Source organism: Boleophthalmus pectinirostris, unplaced genomic scaffold (genome assembly GCF_026225935.1).
Source record: "Boleophthalmus pectinirostris isolate CB_2022bp ecotype Guang Dong unplaced genomic scaffold, ASM2622593v1 HiC_scaffold_14, whole genome shotgun sequence".
Lineage (NCBI taxonomy): Eukaryota > Metazoa > Chordata > Actinopteri > Gobiiformes > Gobiidae > Boleophthalmus > Boleophthalmus pectinirostris.
Genome location: NW_026571047.1, coordinates 23,173,194 through 23,193,424, shown reverse-complemented (window position 1 = coordinate 23,193,424; position 20,231 = coordinate 23,173,194). Strand labels below are relative to the sequence as shown.

The following is a 20,231-nucleotide window of genomic DNA, read 5'->3' as shown; positions in this document are numbered from 1 at the left end:
TTTCTCTTTGTCTTTCTCTCTCTCTCTGGCTTGTGCTCACTTCCATAGGCTTCGTTCTCCCTCTCTTCTCTTTCTCTCACCCCCTTTCTCCCTCTCTCTTCTTTCTCCTCTCTCTTCTTTTTCTCTCCACCCCCCCTCTTTTTTTTTTGGCTTGTGCTCACTCCCATAGACTTTGTTCTCTTTTCTCTTTCTCTCTCTTCCCCCTCTTCTCTCTCTCTGGCTTGTGCCCACTCCCATAGGCTTCGTTCTCTCTCTCTTCTCTTTCTCTCTTCTTTTTCTATCCATCCTTTCCTCTCTCTTTCTCTCTTTGCCTTGTGCTCACTCCTATCGGTTTCATTCTCTCTTTCCTTTCTCTTTCTCTCTCTTCCCCCTCTTCTCTCTCTCTGGCTTGTGCTCACTCCCATTGGCTTCATTCTCTCGCTTTCTCTCTTCTTTTTCTCTTCCCTCTTCTCTCTCTCTAGCTTGTGCTCACTTCCATAGACTTTGTTCTGTCTTTTTTTCTTTTTCTCTCTTCTTTTTCTCTCCATTCTTTCCTCTCTCTTTCTCTCTTTGGCTTGTGCTCACTCCCATAGGCTTCATTCTCTCTCTTTTCTCGTTCTCTCACCCCCTTTCTCCTTCTCTCTTCTTTCTCCTCTCTCTTCTTTTTCTCTCTGTCTTCCCCCCCCCTCTCTCTCTCTTTGACTTGTGCTCACTCTTATAGGCTTCATTCTCTCTCTTTCTCTCTTCTCTTTCTCTCTCTTCCCCCTCTTCTCTCTCTTTGGCTTGTGCTCACTCCCATAGGCCTCTAGGGTTCTCTCTCTCTCTCTCTCTCTTTTCTCTTTCTCTCAATCCTTTCCTCTCTCTCCGTCTGGCTTGTGCTCACTCCCATAGACTTTGTTCTCTTTTCTCTTTCTCTCTCTTCCCTCTTCTCTCTCTCTGGCTTGTGCTCACTCCCATAGGCTTCATTCTCTCTCTCTTCTCTTTCTCTCTTCTTTTTCTCTTCATCCTTTCCTCTCTCTTTCTCTCTGGCTTGTGCTCACCTCACGTAGGCTTCGCTCTCTCTCTCTCTCTCTCGCTTCCCCCCTTCTCTCTCTTTGGCTGGTGCTCACTCCCATAAGCTTCATTCTCTCTCTTTCGCTGTTCTCTTTTCTCTCTCTTCCCCCCTTGTCTCTCTTTGGCTGGTGCTCACTCCCATAAGCTTCTATCTCTCTCTTTCGCTGTTTTCTTTTCTCTCTCTTCCCCCCTTGTCTCTCTTTGGCTTGTGCTCACTCCCATAGGCCTCTAGGGTTCTCTCTCTTTCTCGCTCTCTCTCTCTCTCTCTCTTTTCTCTTTCTCTCTTCTTTTTCTCTCCATCCTTTCCTCTCTCTTTCTCTCTGGCTTGTGCTCACCTCACATAGGCTTCGCTCTCTCTCTCGCTTCCTCCCTTCTCTCTCTTTGGCTGGTGCTCACTCCCATAGGCTTCATTCTCTCTTTCGCTGTTCTTTCTCTCTCTTCCCCCTCTTCTCTCTCTCTCTGGCTTGTGCTCACTCCCATAGGCTTCGTTCGCTGGGTGCCATGCTTGAGCCCACTGACGGAGACTGCTTCATGTTTCCAGGTGTCACTTACGCTGCAAAGGGCTACTTCGACGCCTTGGTGCGGATGGGGGAGATGGCCAGCGAAAGCCAAGGATCTAAAGATCTTGGTGAGTCTTCATAGCATAGACCGCAGTAGACAGTAGCTGGCTTTGTGGATAGATAGATAGACTTTGTTGATCCTGAAGGAGTCTCGGAGTAACTATTCTTGAGTTTCAACTTTCTGGTAGTGGCGACATTTTGAGGACCCATTGAAAAGATTCAGGATTTTGATTTTATTTGAGTACCGGTGATTGGATTGGTCACTGGAGTTTTCTAAAGTTACATATTTAAAGTACAAACCAGACAGCAAGTTGGTGGTGATTTGGTAATACAATTAGAATTATGATATGTTTTTTAGTAACTGTTCTTGGGGTTCAACTTCCTGATAGCGGTGATGTTTTTGGTGATTGGATTGCAGATTGGAGTTTAATCCGTGTATCATTCATTCATTTGTTTTTCAAAATAAAACCAAAAGTAAGAAAACGAAGAAATAACTATTTTCTTCATTATTTGTTTCCAAAAAAGAATAATAAAATAACGGATAAAAAACAAAAAATGGATAACGGCCGTTTCTCGTTTCTGTGACTTAAACTACGATGCCGGACTTTTGTGCCGCATACAGACTGAACCAGGACTGAACCAGGACTATAACACAACTGAACCAAGACTAAAACAGGACTGAACCAGGACTAAAACAGGACTGAACCAGGACTAAAACAGGACTGAAACAGGAGTGAACCAGGACTAAAACAGGAGTGAACCAGGACTAAAACAGGAGTGAACCAGGACTAAAACAGGAGTGAACCAGGACTAAAACAAGAGTGAACCAGGACTAAAACAGGACTAAAACAGGATTAAACCAGGACCACACCAGGACTACACCAGGACTAAACTGGTCTCAGTCCTGGTCCTAGTCCCGGTCTGGTCCCTGTCTCAGTCCTGATCACCCATCCGTTTACGCGGGTGCACCTCCGGGCCTGTTCCGATACTCCTGTTTTAGTCCTGGTTCAATCCTATTTTAGTCCTGGTTCAATCCTGTTTTTAGTCCTGGTTCAATCCTATTTTAGTCCTGGTTTAGTCTGTATACAGCGCAAAAGTCTGGCATCGCAGTTTAAGAAACGGGAAATGGCCACTATCCATTTTTAACATTATTCATTTAAAAAACAAAATCTAAAACTGAAAATGTTATCCATTTATGGTTTTGTTTTTTTATATGTTGGTTTTGAAGACAAATAATGAAGAAAATAGTTCTTTTTTCATTTTCTTATTTTTGGTTTTATATTGAAAAACGAATGAACAAATGATACACGTATTGAGTTTCCTAAAGTTATTTCAGTATTTTTCAGTGTTTTCTCTTTGAACTTGGCAGTACTTTCATAACACTGGCTTCTAGAGAGCTCCTTTCTTTCTCTTGACTGGCTTCCCTCTCTCTCTTTCTCCACCTCCCCTCTTTCTTTTTCTTTCTTTCACCTTCTTCTCTCTCTTCAATACTAAGTTTTTTGGTAACTATTCCTGGGTTTCTACTTCTTGGTAGAGGCGACATTTTGAGGACCCATTCAAAAGTTACAGTATTTTGCTAATTGCTATGGCAACAGTGCTACTTTTTTCTGAATTTGTTAGATACTGGAGTGCTCTAAAGTTACATATTTACTATACGAACAAGATAGCAAGTTTGTGATGTCTATGGCAATGGTGTTATTTTTTATTAGGTCCATTAGGCCTTCTGTTATGATTGTCTTGTACATAAGAATCTGTAGTATCTGAATTTGTATTATTAAAAATACTTGGCTATTGTCGCTGCTTGTCTCCATGGAGATATGCAGGTTTTGTGTAAATATTGGGAGCATTTCAGGCTTTACATTTTTAGTAACCCTTCTTAGATTTCAACTTTCAACTTCCAGGAAGAAGTAACGTTTCTGACAAAGATTTTGAGAGACAGTATTTTGACTTTCATTTTTAATTGCTATGACAACTGTGTAACTTTTTCATCACTCTTATTGGATACTGGTGATTATTGAGTTTTCTAAAAGGGTCACCATTTTACTAATTTGTATGTTGTAGTAATGTGAGACGATTCATGACCTGTTGACATCTTTTGGTGATTTGTAAGGATGCATTTTATTGTCTTGGTGAAGAAACAGAAAAAAACAAGGTCAGGTGTACTCATCGCTGTAGTATTGTTCTGTCTGTGCATGTTTTGGGTTGGAGGACTGTGATAATAATAAAAACATAAAACATTTTGGGAGAAACAGATTCAAAACCATTTCATTTGATCTTGCTCTTGGCAAAGATCAGAGTTGAAAATAAGAGACGTGATGGTTGGAGATTTGTTAAGGTTGTAAGTCAAAATACTCAAACATTTTTGTTTTTTTCCCTTATTTATTCAGATATCAGATTTATTTTTTTCCTTTAATTGTAAACCACGATCATAATCTGAAATGGGCGAATAATAGAAAGGGGACTGTCAAAACGTTTACTTGTTTACAGTCCTAAAATCAAGGTTGAAAGTCATATGTAGGGCTGGGAATCATTAAGAAGTTGCCACGATACGCTACATACCTTGATACGTAGGCCACGATACGATACATGCCTTGATATGTATGCCACGGTACGATGCATACCTCATTACGTAGGCCATGATACGATACATATCTCGATACGTAGGCCACAATATGATCCATATCTCGATACGTAGGCCACGATGCAATGCAGACCTTAATATGTAGGCCACGATACGATACATACCTCGATACATAGGCCACGATACGATATGAGACATGCCTTGTTATGTAGGCTAAGATACGATACATACCTCAATACGTAGGCCACGGTACGATGCATACCTCGATACGTAAGCCACGATACGATACATACCTTGATACAATATATTTCAAACTGTTTCGAGACGGTTCAGTAAAAAATAATGGCTAAATCATGGCGGTGATACTAAAAGTCTTTATTAAACCACTTCTTGTGCAAAGTTCATATGAAACACAAACATTTTAATCATCGCAACTGTCTGCGATGCGAACTACAAATGTCAAATAAACGAGTTTATATAGATACAGCAGCCCACGATATCAATACTCTATCATCACATTAAATGATATGATATGTCAATATTTTTTATATTTTGCACGCCCCCCTTGTCATAAATGTAAAAAATATAACTCAGTTGCAAAATGGAGTTACCTAAGAGTTTTTAGAGCTTTTTATGCAATATAGTGTAATAATATGTAGTGTATTAATCCCTTATTTTATACATTTAACTGTGCTTAATCATGCTGGGGGTGTTCTACATGTATCTCTATAGTGAAATATTTAGGAGTTACCATGGTGACACAATGCATACATGAGCGAAAACTCAAAAAAAGTTGTAAGATTGTCTGACAACTCAAGAAAAAATACAAAATGGATTTAAACCACACATTTTCAGGAGCCTGTGAAAAATACAAACGTTCATGGTCCTGTTTAGTTTAGTCTGATTTTCAACAAAAAAGGTGAGAATGACAAATCATCTCACCTGTTGTAGTCCAAGTTACATACAAATAAACTTGCCTTGCCTTGCCTTCTTTCTGGTCAGATTGCATTAAAACAAAGCACAGTTTAAAGTCTAATAAAGCCTCAGACAGAGGAGAGCCTACAGTTAGCATCACACCCTCAGGGAAAGCTGACGAAGTCAGCTGCAAAGTGTGAATGGAAACAGTACGTATGTTTTTATTTTGTGAGGAAATAGTCACATGTTTAGCTTCAGACCAGTGCTTCCTGTGGGCCTCACCTCAGCGTGACTCCTCAGCTCAGCTCAGGGACCATTATAGCTGCAGTTTCTATTATTTATGTGCACATCTCTTCACATTAGTCTTATTTATACTGCCCTAGGAGATGTCCCTGCTTTGGTTTGAAATCAAAAAGAAAGTTATCTGATAGGTATCCATGGCAACTTTATTTTGTGCTCACTTTTTTCCTCCTTTTGGTATTAGATTTGAGATATCTACTAAAATATTCCAATTTACGCTATTTTCTGATCTCTGTTATAATGTTTCCTGATCAAAAACAGACCTGGAGTTGTGTTTTGTTTCATTCACACATTTAACACACAAACCCTGCGTTGGAGACGTAGACAGACTAAAGGATTACTCAAACATGTGTGAATGAAACATAACAGCTCACAACTTTTGACATTAAAACATGACTTAAAGCTCACAAGAAACAATTTTGTGTAATGTAGGACCTTTAAAATCTCTATAATTTGAGCCTGTATCTGACCCAGACTCCACTCACAAGACTTCAACTGCACAGGATTTCATGCAAAAACAATTTATACGGAAAAAAGTACTAGGGAAAAATATTTATATGAAAAAAAAAAGCAGATTAAACTAGATTCACTTCCAAGTGTATGGTCACTAAACACCTTGCTGTTCTAAATCCTTGAAATCAAAATAAAAAAATTGCACGATTAATACAAATTAGGGTTGGGTGGTATCCAAATTTCCAAACCTTCTCAGGATTTTACTGGGGTAAACAGTATTACCGTATTACCAAAATGTTTTAGTACGACTTTGGTAAACTACGAAGCCGCACAGCTGTACGGTCTATGTGTATGACCTGCAGACTTAAAATCTCTGAAAAGTTTCACATGAACCATCTCCAACACGATACACGCATAGAACAAACTCACCGTCAGCCGCCCATCTTCTATCACAGAGAGAACACTCATATTCCACTGTGTCGTGTCCTTTAGTCTGACAGAAACTGAACCGCATCAGCGCACAAGGAGCAAGCCATATTTATCAGCCCTTAAAACCACATGGCTTATTTGTATAAACTTTAAAGTTTTGTTTCTGTAAAGTGTAAACAAATGTGCTCCTGAAGCCAAAATGTGGTCAAATTGCAGAAGTACTAGTATTTTTTTGGGGGGGGACTAACTCGCTTGTGGCCGGACTTGCCATCTTGTCTTGATCCCTTATGTACGGAAGCCAAGAGGGGTCACAACAAACGCAAACTCCGCAACAAATACAAATGCGACAACACAACAAAAAGCCACAACACGCCAAAAAAGCCACAACACACCAAAAAAACCCACAACAGAAATTACATTGGGACTCTGTTTTAATGCAAACGCCACAACAAATACAAACACCACAACCCAAAGCAAATGCCGCAACACATTAAAAAGCCACAACGGAAGTGACCGCGGGACTCTATTTTCCGACGGACCGATCAAGCAGCAAGTGAAGAAGAAGAACTACAACATGAAACGAATAATGATAAAACAATAAATTACTTTTATTTACATTTCCAGCTTCTCCTTTCCTTTACTTTTCATGTTGTAGTTCTTCTTCTTCACTTGCCGCTTGATCGGTTCGGTCGGAAAATAGAGTCCCGCGGTCACTTCTGTTGTGGCTTTTTGATGTGTTGCGGCTTTTTAATGTGTTGCAGCATTTGTGTTTGTATTTGTTGCGGCGTTTGCACTAAAATAGAGTCCGTTGTGGCTTTTTTTGGTGTGTTGTGACTTTTTGTTGTGTTGTCACATTTGTATTTGTTGCGGCGTTTGCGTTTGTTGTGACCCCTCTCGGCTTCCGTACTTATGAGCATCACGTGACAATAGAACGAAACTAATCGAACATCACCTCCAAACACAGTTACAAGAAACATTATAGATACTATTAATTTTAAATCGTGACAACATTAAACTGAAAATATAACCACACATTCATTTGTGCTGAGCAAACTAATTTAGGTATCAATAAATTATAATATTATATCAGGTCCTTATGCGCTGCAGATTTTTAAAATGATGGTAATGAAACTGATACTGTTTCTACTTTTGATACCGATACTGCATAATACTGCATTACTGCTACTAATACAAATTCTGACCAACTAAAGAACTACAGCCCTGGAGATATCACAAACTGACAAACAAATCATTAAAAGTGCACTGTGTAACTTTTCTGGTGGAGGTGTGCCATCTGTTTGTCTCCATGAAGATATTACAGTATATATTTCTTAGCCCGCTCCCCAATATTACACAATACTTGGTTATCTCCATGGAGACAAGCAAGTGACAATAGCCAAGTATTTTTAGCAGTAAAACATCTGATTATACTTCAGATTCTTATGTACAGGATAATCATAACTGAAGATCTAATTGCACTAATCTTGTGTCATACTGTGGAACATTCCAGGCAAGGCATTAACATCTCCATGGAGACCAGCAGGTGTTATCTAGTGCACGTTTTATCCAGTATCACAGAGCCTTTTTAATACTGTGTTTTTGTTGCCAATAAAGCCGTTCGTAGACCTGTTGTTATTATTACTGTGAAGTAAGATTGTGGTAATTGGGAAAATAAATTGCAGTTAATTTGATCTGAGATGAGCACTGTTGCTATGACAACAACTGCTGCAAATCTCGTTATTTCAGTACTTCTTTTTATTTTTATTCAGTTCAGTTCAATCTTTTTTAAGAACATATAGTATCTGGTTCATAATGTTCATAGTAAGTAGTAAAAAAAAGAAAGGATAAAAAGTTAAATACATTGACTGTGATAATGTAAACAGACAAGGGCAATTTACCTAATGAAATAACGAAAACTCTCCAACCCCTCTCTCCACATTCATCAGACACAAAAAACCCCAAAAGTTATTTCAGTACTTCTAAAGTACACATGTTTACCTACAGCTTTATTTTTGCTTGGCTAGAGTCAGAGCATGTGCAGTTTGAGATATTTATACGAACAGAAATAATGTGTTTTTGTTTATTCTCTCTAATTCCTGAATTTAAAAGTCTGACACTGGAATTAAATGTCTCAAGATTGAAACTCAGGCCCCATCCACACTAGTACATATTCAAGTCGTTTTCCTGTTCATCCACACTAATCCGATGGAAAAACGGCTCCAGAGACGGAACGATCTGGTGCCGCCAGCTCCCACGAATTCATCTGAGTACAGATCTGATCTGGCACCGTGTGGACGCCTGAAAACATTGATACACTGACGTAGGAGCTCGAGTTGCGTCTTTATTGGACCATGTCACTGTGACTTGTTCCTTCCTGATTCTCTGGGTTCGTGACATCAGTCATGTGACTCTGTTGCGGAAAATAGTTTTAACAAACCATAGACAAATGAGAACTACTGACTACTTTCACTCTTACCATCTTCCTCAGCTCGAAATCAGCTGCTACAGCTTCAGACACGGTGCTCCACTTCCTTGTTTTTATTACCCATGTGATGTGGTGGTGATGTGACACCAGCCTAGTCGTGTCATTAGCCTTTCAGGCCGTTTCATGGAAGACTTTGATTGCGAAGACAGAAAAGACGTGTCTGGACGCAAATCATTTCCAATATGGTGATATGGTGATTTGTGTCAGTGTAAACGTAACCCCATATGTGTTCGCTTTTAAAAGGGAAAAATAATTGAATCACAAAAAGGCGAATTTGAGGAAACAAGTCTTGATACATTTTTGCCATTTGCCTGTGAGCTTTAAGCCAAGTTATAATATTGTTACCTCATCAAAAACATACCCCGAGCTGTTTTTTTTTTTTTTCATTCACACATTTTCATGTGAGTAAACCTGCATTATTAGTCTGACCATGTCCCGTGACTCATTTCAGTGCAGACCACATGAAGAAATATGTTTTTTACTTGAATTCTTGGGATTATGACAGAAATAATTCACACCAAAATCTTTATCATTTTAATCCTCAAAACAGTGAAAATGTCAAATGTGTCGCATAAACAAGCAACAAAACTGTAGCTGTAACAAAATAATTTAGTAAAATATACCAAGAAATACTATTGGCGATATATCGATACAGCAGCCAACGATATCAGTACTGTATCATCACATTAAACGATACAATATATTGATATTTCAACATTTTTGCACACCCCAGTATACACACACCTTTGTTTTTGCTTGGCTACAGTATTTGTCGTAACTGAAATAATGTGCTTTTGTTTACACTGACTGGACTGGACTTTCATCGTTATTAATTCCTGAATTTAAAGGATTTAGTGAGAGATTAACAGGGGCCACTTCACTAACGGCGTGAAAATACGCTTGTTTGGCAGAAAAGAAGAAAGAAAGAGTTTGGACTAAAGTAGCAGTGCTCTTTGATTGACAGTTTAAAGGTGCATTGTGTCACTTTTCTGGTGGAGGGTCTGTCAAATGCTTGTCTCTATGGAGATGTTATTGCTTTGTCTGGAATGTTTCACAGTAGGTCAAAACCAGGTCCAAACCAAGTCCAAACCAGGTCCTTAACCAGGTCCTTAACCAGGTCCTTAACCAGGTCCTTAACCAGGTCCTAAACCAGGCCCTAAACCAGGTCTTAACCCAAGTTGAAACCAGGTCCTAAACCAGGTCCTAAGCCAGGTCCGAAACCAGATCCAAAACCAGGTCCTAAATCAGGTTGAAACCAGGTCCAACTTGGTCCAAACCTGGTCTAAACCAGGTCCTAAACCAGGTTCTAAACCAGGTCGAAACCAGATCCCAAACCAGGTCTGAAACCAGGTCCTAAACCAGGTCCGAAACCAAGTCGAAACCAGGTCGAGACCAGGCCAACCCCGGTCTAATGCAGGTCCTAAAGCAGGCTGAAACCAGGTCAAAGCCAAGTCAAAACCAAGTCAAAACCAGGTCTAAATCTGGTCCAGAACGAGCCTAAACCAGGTCCAAACCAGGTCTAAATCCGGTCCAAACCAAGTCTAAACCAGGTTCAAACCCGGTCTAAACCAGATCCTAAACCAGGCCGAAACCAGGTCCGAAACCAGGTCCTAACGCAGGTTGAAACCAGGTCCTAAACCAGGTCCGAAACCAGTTCTGAAACCAGGTCCGAAACCAGATCCAAAACCAAGTCTTAAACCAGGTCCTAAACCAGGTCCAAACCAGGTCCTGGTCATTAAATCTTTCTACTTTCATGGAGACCAAACCAGGCCAACTTACAGGTCAGATCTGTGGACTGAAGCTTTTTTTTGAGCTATAAAACCAGCTTTAATTATATATTATATATATTTAATTATATAAGTATTGAGATAATGATGTATATATCCATAGAAACAACAAACAGATCCTCCACCGAAAAAGTGACACAATGTACCTTTAACGCACTCATAAAGGCAAAGGGAGTGAAGTGCTTTGCTCAATAACACAACAGTGGTATTGGGAATAGAACCGCCAACTGTACAGAATCAGTTCATTATTCATCATCATCTGACTCGAGGTTCAGATTTTCAGACGAACTCGAGAGCTCGCAAACGAAGCCACCAAATATTTTTTTCACACGTCTCTAAAGATTGGCGTGAGATTTTAAAAACATGTAAAACAATGTGGAGCACAGTGTGTTTGGATTTGGACGACTGAGCGGACTCCCAAAGCCAGAACAAAGGCCCACTGTTGTCGTCGTGGTGATTCCAGCAGGACTTGTGTTTAGAGACGGAAGTGTTAAGATAGAAGCAGAGACATAAGCAAAAGGGAAAAAATGGAATAGTTGGAAAAAAGTCGTAAAAAATTTTGTTAATTGAGCTGATTAGACCAGTTCGTTTATCTGGAGGAGAAAGTTCATGTTGATTTTTTTGGGGCGGGGTTGTGGCACCTGCTTCACTCGATGGAGACGTTATTGCTTTGCATAATGTTCTGCAGTATGGCATTAAACTTGTCCATGGAGATAAGCAGGCTGAGTTCAGAGGTCAGCTTTGTGGAGAACAGTCAGAATAGTGTTATACTAAAAACTTTTGGTATTTACTCAGTTGATATTTTACTTTGCAGTGACATCACGTTTGGGGTGTTCTACGTGCGTCTCTAATGATGGAATTTGCACATGTTAGCAAACACTGTCTGAAAATGCAAGAAAAAAAAAAAAACTCTCATAACTTTTCTCGTAGAGGGGTTGTCAAATGTTTTTTTCCATGGAGATGTCTGAATGTCTGAAATGTTCCATTAAAACTTTCTGTCTTCATGGAGCCCAAACCTGACCAAGTTGAAAAACAGGTCTAAACCAGGTCCTAAACCAGGTCGACAACAGGTTGCAAACAGGTCCAAACCAGGTCGAAAACTGGTTGAAACCAGGTCCAAACCAAGTTCAAACCCAGTCCAAACCCGGTCCAAACCTGGTCTAAACCAGGTCTTAAACCAGGTCCGAAACCAGGTCCAAACCAGGTCCAAACCAGGGCCAACCCCGGTCCAAACTCGGTCTAAACCAGGTCCTAAACCAGATCCTAAACTAGGTCCAAAACCAGGTCCAAACCAGGTCCTAAACCAGATCCTAAACTAGGTCCAAAACCAAGTCCAAACCAGGTCAAAACCAGGTTGAAACCAAGTCCAAGCCAGGTCAAAACCAGGTTGAAACCAGGTCCAAACCAGGTTGAAACCAGGTCCAAACCAGGTTGAAACCAAGTCCAAACCACGTTGAAACCAGGTCCAAACCACGTTGAAACCAGGTCCAAACCAGGTTGAAACCAGGTCCAAACCAGGTTGAAACCAGGTCCAAACCAGGTTGAAACCAGGTCCAAACTTGGTCCAAACCTGGTATAAACCAGGTCCTAAACCCGGTCCTAAACCAGGCCAAAACCAAGTCAAAACCAAGTCGAAACCAGGTTGCAATCAGGTCCAGTTCATTAAAACCTTCTATCTTCACGGAGCCAGACCAAGTTATAGGTCAGATCTGTGGAGAGGCGATGCCGCTCACAGTCAGAATACCTGTTGTTCTATTTATTATTGAGTGTTTTTGAGCTGTAAACCCACCTTTAATTGAATAAATGTAAGGTAGAGCTGTTTAATGCCATACTGTGGAACATTCCAGGCAGAGCAATGACATGAAAAATGAAATGAAAAAAGAAGGTGACAGGCCAGCAGAGGAAAAGTTAAAGTTGGAACTTGACATCTATTTTATTACATAACCGTGTAAGGATAACAGCTATAGTCCGGACACACACAGACAGTTTAATTGAGGATCTTGGTGTCATGGCGATCTCATGATGCAGTAATTAGTCCCAAATTAAGGAACAATTATCCACTCTGTCTCCTTCTTACAGACTCCCCTCTCCCATGATGCAACAGTGGTCCAGAGCAGTCTTTACATAACACTATAACAGATTTTCTAACTATTTATGAGTCATTTCTGTAGTTTTTGTCCCGTTGCTAGTGAAGGTTGAGCGTGGAAGGGCATCTGGAGTAAATTCAGTATGTCATGTTGGAACTGTCAAAACTGGAACTGTTGGAACTGTTGTTGTGTTCTTGGCCAAGACACTTTGTATGAAAACTCATTTGGCACCAATTACTTACTGGCTGAACAATTTGGGATCATTATCTAATTGTGATTTTTCTAACATGTATTACGATCGTGATCCGATTTGTAATTTATGTTTTATTAATAAGATTCTGTTCATAGTTCAGATAAAGATTTAAACACGTCTAGAACAAAAATGACAAAAAGACTGAAATATTAAAAAAACTAATACAAAAGTCACATTTTGACCTGGTTTAGACCAGGTTTGGACTTGGTTTAGACTTGGTTTGGCCCTGGTTTGGACCTGGTTTAGAGTGGGTTTGGACCTGGTTTGGATCTGGTTTGGACCTGGTTTGGACCTGGTTTAGATTGGGATTTGACCGGGTTTGGACCTGGTTTGGCCCTGTTTTTGACCTGTTTTTCGATCTGTTTTGGACCTGGTTTAGGACTTGGTTTAAGACCTGGTTTATGACCTGATTTGGACCTGATTTGGACCTGGTTTCGACCTGTTTTTCGACTTGTTTTGGACCAATTTTGAACCTGTTTTGGATTTGTTTTGGACCTGTTTTTTGACCTGTTTTCAACCTGTTTTCAACCTGGTTTGGACCTGGTTTAGGACCTGGTTTGGACCTGTTTAGGACTTGGTTTGGACTTGGTTTGGACCTGGTTTGGACCTGTTTTAGACCTGCTTTCTACCTGTTTTGGACCTGTTTTGGACCTGATTTCGACACTATTTTCAGTTTGTACAGATCTAAACTACAGGGTTAGCAGTTTTTATGCAGAATAAGACAGAATATTTTGTTTATGGAGTTAACTTTTGCATTTCAAAACTGCAGCCTTTGCGATTTGATAATTACATCCATCCAAACTGTTATTGACCTACATTCAGTATAATAGACTTTATATATCTCTCATCTTTCATTGCCTTATGTAATTTTCCTCCTCTGCATTGTCATATGATAAAACCGTTCTTTATAGCTGTCAGAATCTCTCAACATTTCAGCGCTCTGTGAATCCTTGTAATTATATTTGTATAGCTACACACAGAGAGACACATTATGAAATCGCCTCCTCCTCTTTCTTCTTCTCTCTCTCCATACCAATGAGTCTGGCTTGTATTTGGTCAAAACCGGAACTGCAGGAGCTTCCTCTCATCCTCCCTTTTCCAAATTTGGTCGCAGGAAGTAGAGACACGCTGTGACGTCACACTTCCAGACCTTTTTTGGGAGGTTGAGCATCATTCTGTTTCTCTTCTCTCTCTTCGTTCCAATGCAGAGGGCTGCCTGCTCATCTATTTTTAGCTGTCAGTGTCGAGGCGCCGTGATTTCCCTGAGCTGTGTTCAAAGGCAGAAAGAGAGAGGTACAATGGGTTTATATAGGAGGCAAAGAAGAAATAAGAAAGGAACCAGAGGGGGGTATGAATTAAACAGAATTGTATATTATAGGGCTCGATTATAAGCAATAAATAAACTAATAGAATGAAAAATAAATAATAAATAAATAAAAGAAAATATCATCTTATGGATCAAGTATATTTGATTAAATTCAATCAACAAAATCTGAATTATTTTTTAAATCCAAACTCTGAACCACGATTTTAAGGTCCTATATTACGCAAATCTGACTCTTGTGAGTTTTAAGATATGTTTCCTTAAAACTCATGTTTTAAGGTAACAGGGGGGGGGGGCTAAATCCTGTTTTAGTCCTGGTTTAGTTCTGGTTTAGTTCTGGTTTATTTCTGGTTTAGTTCTGGTTTAATGGCACAGCCTGTGCGACATTCAGGAGGAGGTATGGTCCGCGCGACGTACGGGAGGGGGGACGGTCCGCGCGACGTATGGGAGGAGGGACTGTATGCGTGGCATACGGGAGGGGGGACGGTCTGTGCGATGTACGAGAGGGGGGATGATTCGGGTGACGTACGGGAGGAGGGACGGTCCACGTGACGTTACCTACGTACAGTGACCCAGCCCTGGGCTGGGGGACCTCTGTTTAAAGTTTTTTTTTTGAGCTATACAACACCTGTAATTGAATAAATGCAAGGGAGATATGTTTAATGCCCTACTATGGAACATTCCAGTCAACAAAATAACATCTCCATGGGGTCAAGCAAATAGCAGACCCTCCATCTTAGAAGTGACATAGTGCACCTTTTAATAGCAACTCATACTTTGTTTAATATCGGCTGTGTATGAGATTGAAACAGCCCTAGTTGACCCTTTTACTTTATAGCTTCAAATTGTACTTCCCCAGAGTTTCTTTTAAATTCATTCTTATTTCCTTCGGTCAGATGGGGTCAGGCTGGCTGCTTTCAAAGGTGAATGCACATCTCAGCAAAACATTAAAAACGCAAAGCATAAAATCCTAACGCAGGCTATGGTCCAAGTAACAAGAAGGTAGCAATTTCATTTTCTCCACATCAGCAAAAGTACTTCAAGACAACCTGCAAAAAACAATGTCCACTAACAACTATTACTTCAATATACTAATAAAATGCATTGTTTTTCAGTCCAGGTAATTCTTTTATGGACATTCAAAGCCAGCACCGAGGCATTGATTCTCTCTTGGCAATGGTAAAGTGTTCCCAGATTTAAAGGTGCATCGTGTAACTTTTCTGATAGAGGGTCCATCACCTGCTTGTTTCTTCGGATATATTATTGTCCGTGTTGGGAATAGCGGCATTTAAGTATAATTGCGCTACTAACGGTGCTATATTTTCGGTAACGGAGTAATCTGATTACACTCCCCATCGTTACAATGCCTTCTTTGACGCAATAGTACATGACATGAAAAATAACTGGATAATTACTTTGCTGAGTAATTAATTACTTTTACATCATGGTAATTTGTAACCGTAACTAATTACTTTTTTTACTTTTACACTGGTTATTGCTCTACTTGTAATACTCACAGTATGACATTAAACAGCTCTACTTTTACTACATTTATTCAATTACAGATGGTTTAACAGCTCAAAAATATCTAGAAAAACAGGTATTCTGAGTGTGGGCAGGGTCGCCTCTCCACAGATCTGACCTGTAACTTGGTCTGGTTTGGTCTCCATGATGATAGAAAGGTTTAAGTGAAACATTAGAGACAAAGCAATAACATTTCCATGGAGAAAAATGTTTGACGGACCCTCCATCGAAAAGTTACACAATACACGTTTAAAGAGCCCATATTACGCTATAATGTTGTTTCCTCACCATGCATATTCGGGCTGGGTTCTTCTCTCAAACTGAAACACTCTGTTCCACCTTGTGATGTCATATGGTAATACAGGAAATGCTCCACTGTGTTTCTAAACTAGATACACCTTCACTAGATTCATTTGGATCATTTCAGCCCTGGAATTCCCAATCTCTACTGAACTAAAGGTAAAAGGTAGATGTCAATTTGAAAACTAGCTTCTGTATCATGACATCACAAGGTGGAACAGAGTATTTTGAGCTTTGTAGATGTAGACAGACTAATAAACGTGGATTACTCAAACATGCGTGACTGAAAACACAGCTCCAGGTTTGTTTTTGAGGAGGTAACAACATTATAACATGACTTAAAGCTCACAAGAGTCATTTTTTTTCCTACAGGGATTACAGAATGTTGTGATATCATGTGAATGCAAACGATTAGCAAACTTCTTCACAATCTTTGTGAGTTTAGTTCTGGGTTACAGTGTCCTAACGTGAATCGAATGAGGGGTGAACAAAGCGCACAGTGTAAGAGTGGACAATGGACTCTGAGCTGTGTAAGATTTAAGTGGGGATCTAACCGTATTATTTCTAAGCCTCTTAAAAGCACCACAGAGGCGTTCAGCATTTCACAAGCTCCAGAGTTTTGAGGATTAGACGTTAAGGCAATGAAATGAGAACAGACATCAGTTTGGGACCAGTCCAGGGTCTATACTCAATGCAAGAGTCAGTCATATGAGTGTAAAGGGTGATTCAGGATAGCTGGACTCAAAAGCGGATTCTGTAATGTTGATTTTGGTGTGTTTTCAAATAAGATATTGAAAAAAACGCATGTCAGTTCATAGGTTTCGGCTTTCTGTATGCAACATTTAAAGCAGTCCTACTACTACAGAGCTTTTTACCATTTTCTAGTTGTTTCTCCATCTCATTTACCCTCTCAAGTTGTATTTGCGAAGAGTGAATCGTGCATGTTTGAGCAGTCTTCAGTCGCTTATTTTCAAGACACCATATTGGCGATCAGATGTTTTGAGGATTAGACTTTAAGGCCATGAAATTAGAAGAGCCATCAGTTTGTGACTGGCCCATACTCAACACAAGAGGCAGTCATATGAGTGTAAAAAGTGACTGGGGATAGCTGGACTGAAAATGTTGATTCTTAGCATTTCGGTGTTGTAATGTTGGACAAAAAATATAAAATGCCAGGTTTCAGCTTTCTGTACACCGCATTTAAGGCAGGCCTGCAATGCAAAATCGACTTTTCAGGACTTTAACCGTGTTATAGTTGCCGTCTGAAGTTGTATTTGGAGTGATTTGTGCATGTTTGGGCAATCTTCAATCGCTTATTTTCAAGGTGTCATATTGTCAATGCACCCCTGTTTTCACCGGCCACAATTTGGCAGTGTCCTGTAGTTATTTTGGAATAAATTAAAAAAATTATTATGTGATGTGCCGCTATCCATCGGAGTTTCCAAGTCTTGTCATAGTTGTGATGACGTTTACAGCGATATCAGCTCACATTGGACACCACAGTTTTCTAACGCAGATGTATTTCTTTTATCAAGATGTTTTAAAGGAATATTTTGATTTAAAATGTCCAAATTATAACATAATGATCCACGGGTGTAGCAGATTATAACAATCTAGCAGGTTCCAGCACAATGTCTTCTTTAAGGTCTTTTTTTTTAAGGTCTTGGTGCAGTACAGTTTGCTTGTCTTATTTTAATCTTAAATGAACATTTATCAGCTCAAATGGAGATAGATTTATAAAAACATTGATATAATTGCGCCAAAATAACTGTAAAATAAAAATAAATGTAGAAAATTAGAAATATGGTCTCGATTTGGTCTTGATGGGCCGTGGTCTCAGTCTTATCTCGGTCTCGACCTTTAAAAGTCTTGGTCTCGTTTCGGTCTCGGCCCTCAGAGGTCTCGGTCTTGTCTCGGTCTCGACCTTTAAAAGTCTTGGTCTCGTCTCGGTCTCGGCCCTCAGAGGTCTCCGTCTTGTCTCGGTCTCGGCCCTCAGAGGTTTCGGTCTTGTCTCAGTCTTGACCTTTAAAAGTCTCGGCCCTCAGAGGTCTCGGTCTTGTCTCGGTCTCGACTTTAAAAAGTCTTGGTCTCGGCTCGGTCTCGGCCCTCAGAGGTTTCGATCTTGTCTCAGTCTTGACCTTTAAAAGTCTCGGTCTCGGCCCCCAGAGGTCTCGGTCTTGTCTCGGTCTCGACCTTTAAAAGTCTTGGTCTCGTCTCGGTCTCGGCCCTCAGAGGTTTCGGTCTTGTCTCAGTCTTGACCTTTAAAAGTCTCGGTCTTGGCCCTCAGAGGTCTTGGTCCTGTCTCGGTCTCGACCTTTAAAAGTCTTGGTCTCGGCTATGTCTTGGCCCTCAGAGGTCTTCGTCCTGTCTCGGTCTTGACCTTTAAAAGTCTTGGTCTCGGCTCGGTCTTGGCCCTCAGAGGTCTTGGTCTTGTCTCTGTCTCGACTTTTAAAAGTCTTGGTCTCAGCTCGGTCTCGGCCCTCAGAGGTTTCGATCTTGTCTCAGTCTTGACCTTTAAAAGTCTCGGTCTTGGCCCTCAGAGGTCTTGGTCCTGTCTCGGTCTCGACCTTTAAAAGTCTTGGTCTCGGCTCGGTCTCGGCCCTCAGAGGTTTCGATCTTGTCTCAGTCTTGACCTTTAAAAGTCTCGGTCTCGGCCCCCAGAGGTCTTGGTCTTGTCTCGGTCTCGACCTTTAAAAGTCTTGGTCTCGTCTCGGTCTCGGCCCTCAGAGGTTTCGGTCTTGTCTCAGTCTTGACCTTTAAAAGTCTCGGTCTTGGCCCCCAGAGGTCTCGGTCTTGTCTTGGTCTCGACCTTTAAAAGTCTTGGTCTCGGCTAGGTCTTGGCCCTCAGAGGTCTTCGTCCTGTCTCGGTCTTGACCTTTAAAAGTCTTGGTCTCGGCTCGGTCTTGGCCCTCAGAGGTCTCGGTCTTGTCTCTGTCTCGACTTTTAAAAGTCTTGGTCTCGGCTCAGTCTCGGTCCTCAGAGGTCTCAATCTCGACCTTTAAAAGTCTTGGTCTCGGCTCGGTCTCGGCCCTCAGAGGTCTCAATCTTGTCTCGATCTCGGGAGCCTGTGGTCTTGGACAGGTCTTGGTCTCGATTAGTGTGGTCTTGACTTCGACACTATCCCACAATACGTGTTGTAATGCACAGTTCAAGGACAACAGGGGAGTAGAAATATACAATCACAAATACAAGGACGCAGTACTATTATACACAATCGGGGACGTCGGACTGAGGGGGTAAAGAGTACGGTTTACTTTGGGCCCAGTGCAGGGAGGGGCCCCTCACAAAGTCTTCTATTATCCATTTTTCATTAGACAACGTGCAGTGTGGGCCCACCAAGATGATTTGTACCAAGGGCCTAGAATCTGGTAACTTGAGTGAATTATACCAGTGATTTTGAGGACATTCCACCATTCAAAAGAGAGAAAAAAAAAAAAAATTAAGATGACAACGGTCTATTCATTTCATAATTCTGATATCCATGGATAGCGAAAGCAATAGTATGTAAACAACTTGAGGAACACTTTATTGAATGACGTTTTTAATGCTTTTTACGGACAGTGTCAAAGCCTGTTAATATATACATTATATTTTTTTTCTTTTTTTTGTTGTTTGTTTATTTTCTTGCAAATAGCCATAGTCTCTTTGTTTCTTAGCTCCGTCTATTTTAAGATTTGTTGTTGCTATTAAATAAAACTATACTAATTTTGGTCATTTATGAGTAAAAATGCAGCTGATTTCAGTTATCTACATTTTGTCCGTATATTTTCCTAAATGAGGCTGTTTCTCTTGTTATTCCTGCAGTACTTGTTGTGCTTTGTAAGTCCTCATAAATCAGATTATCAGATTAACATATGTGTGAGATATAGAAGGTGAAAGTAAGGGCAGACTCACCTCTATTGTCGATTTGGGAAAGGATTTTGGTAGTTTTTTTTAAATGTTTGGGTTAATGTCTTATGTTTTCCTTCCATCTTTAAATGTGACATATTTCTCTGGTGGTTTTGTCAGAAGGAGAGATTTGTCTGTTTTAACGTGTTTAACTCAAATGCTGTTATATTAAAATTGTTTTCATGTAAAGGTAACAAGCAAAATTTTTTACTGTAGTGCTTTTTCAAATGTAAAAAAAACAAAACAAAACAAAACAAAAAAACATTTATTTCAGATTAATGGGCCCATGTTACGCTATTTTCTGATTTGTTAT

At 40.3% G+C, this 20,231-nt stretch overlaps 1 protein-coding gene across 6 annotated transcripts in view; it reads left to right on the top strand.

The window, feature by feature from the left end:
• Positions 1-20,231, top strand: part of baiap2b (BAR/IMD domain containing adaptor protein 2b) — a 98,716-nt gene that overhangs the window by 28,998 nt on the left and 49,487 nt on the right. For 5 of the 6 annotated variants that reach the window (XM_055150461.1, XM_055150460.1, XM_055150465.1 and 2 more), the window contains exon 3: positions 1,574-1,660. The exons of the other annotated variant lie outside the window; for it this stretch is intronic. In XM_055150461.1, the coding sequence (XP_055006436.1) occupies positions 1,574-1,660 (87 nt within the window). The remainder of the gene's footprint in view (positions 1-1,573; positions 1,661-20,231) is intronic. 6 annotated transcript variants of the gene reach the window in all.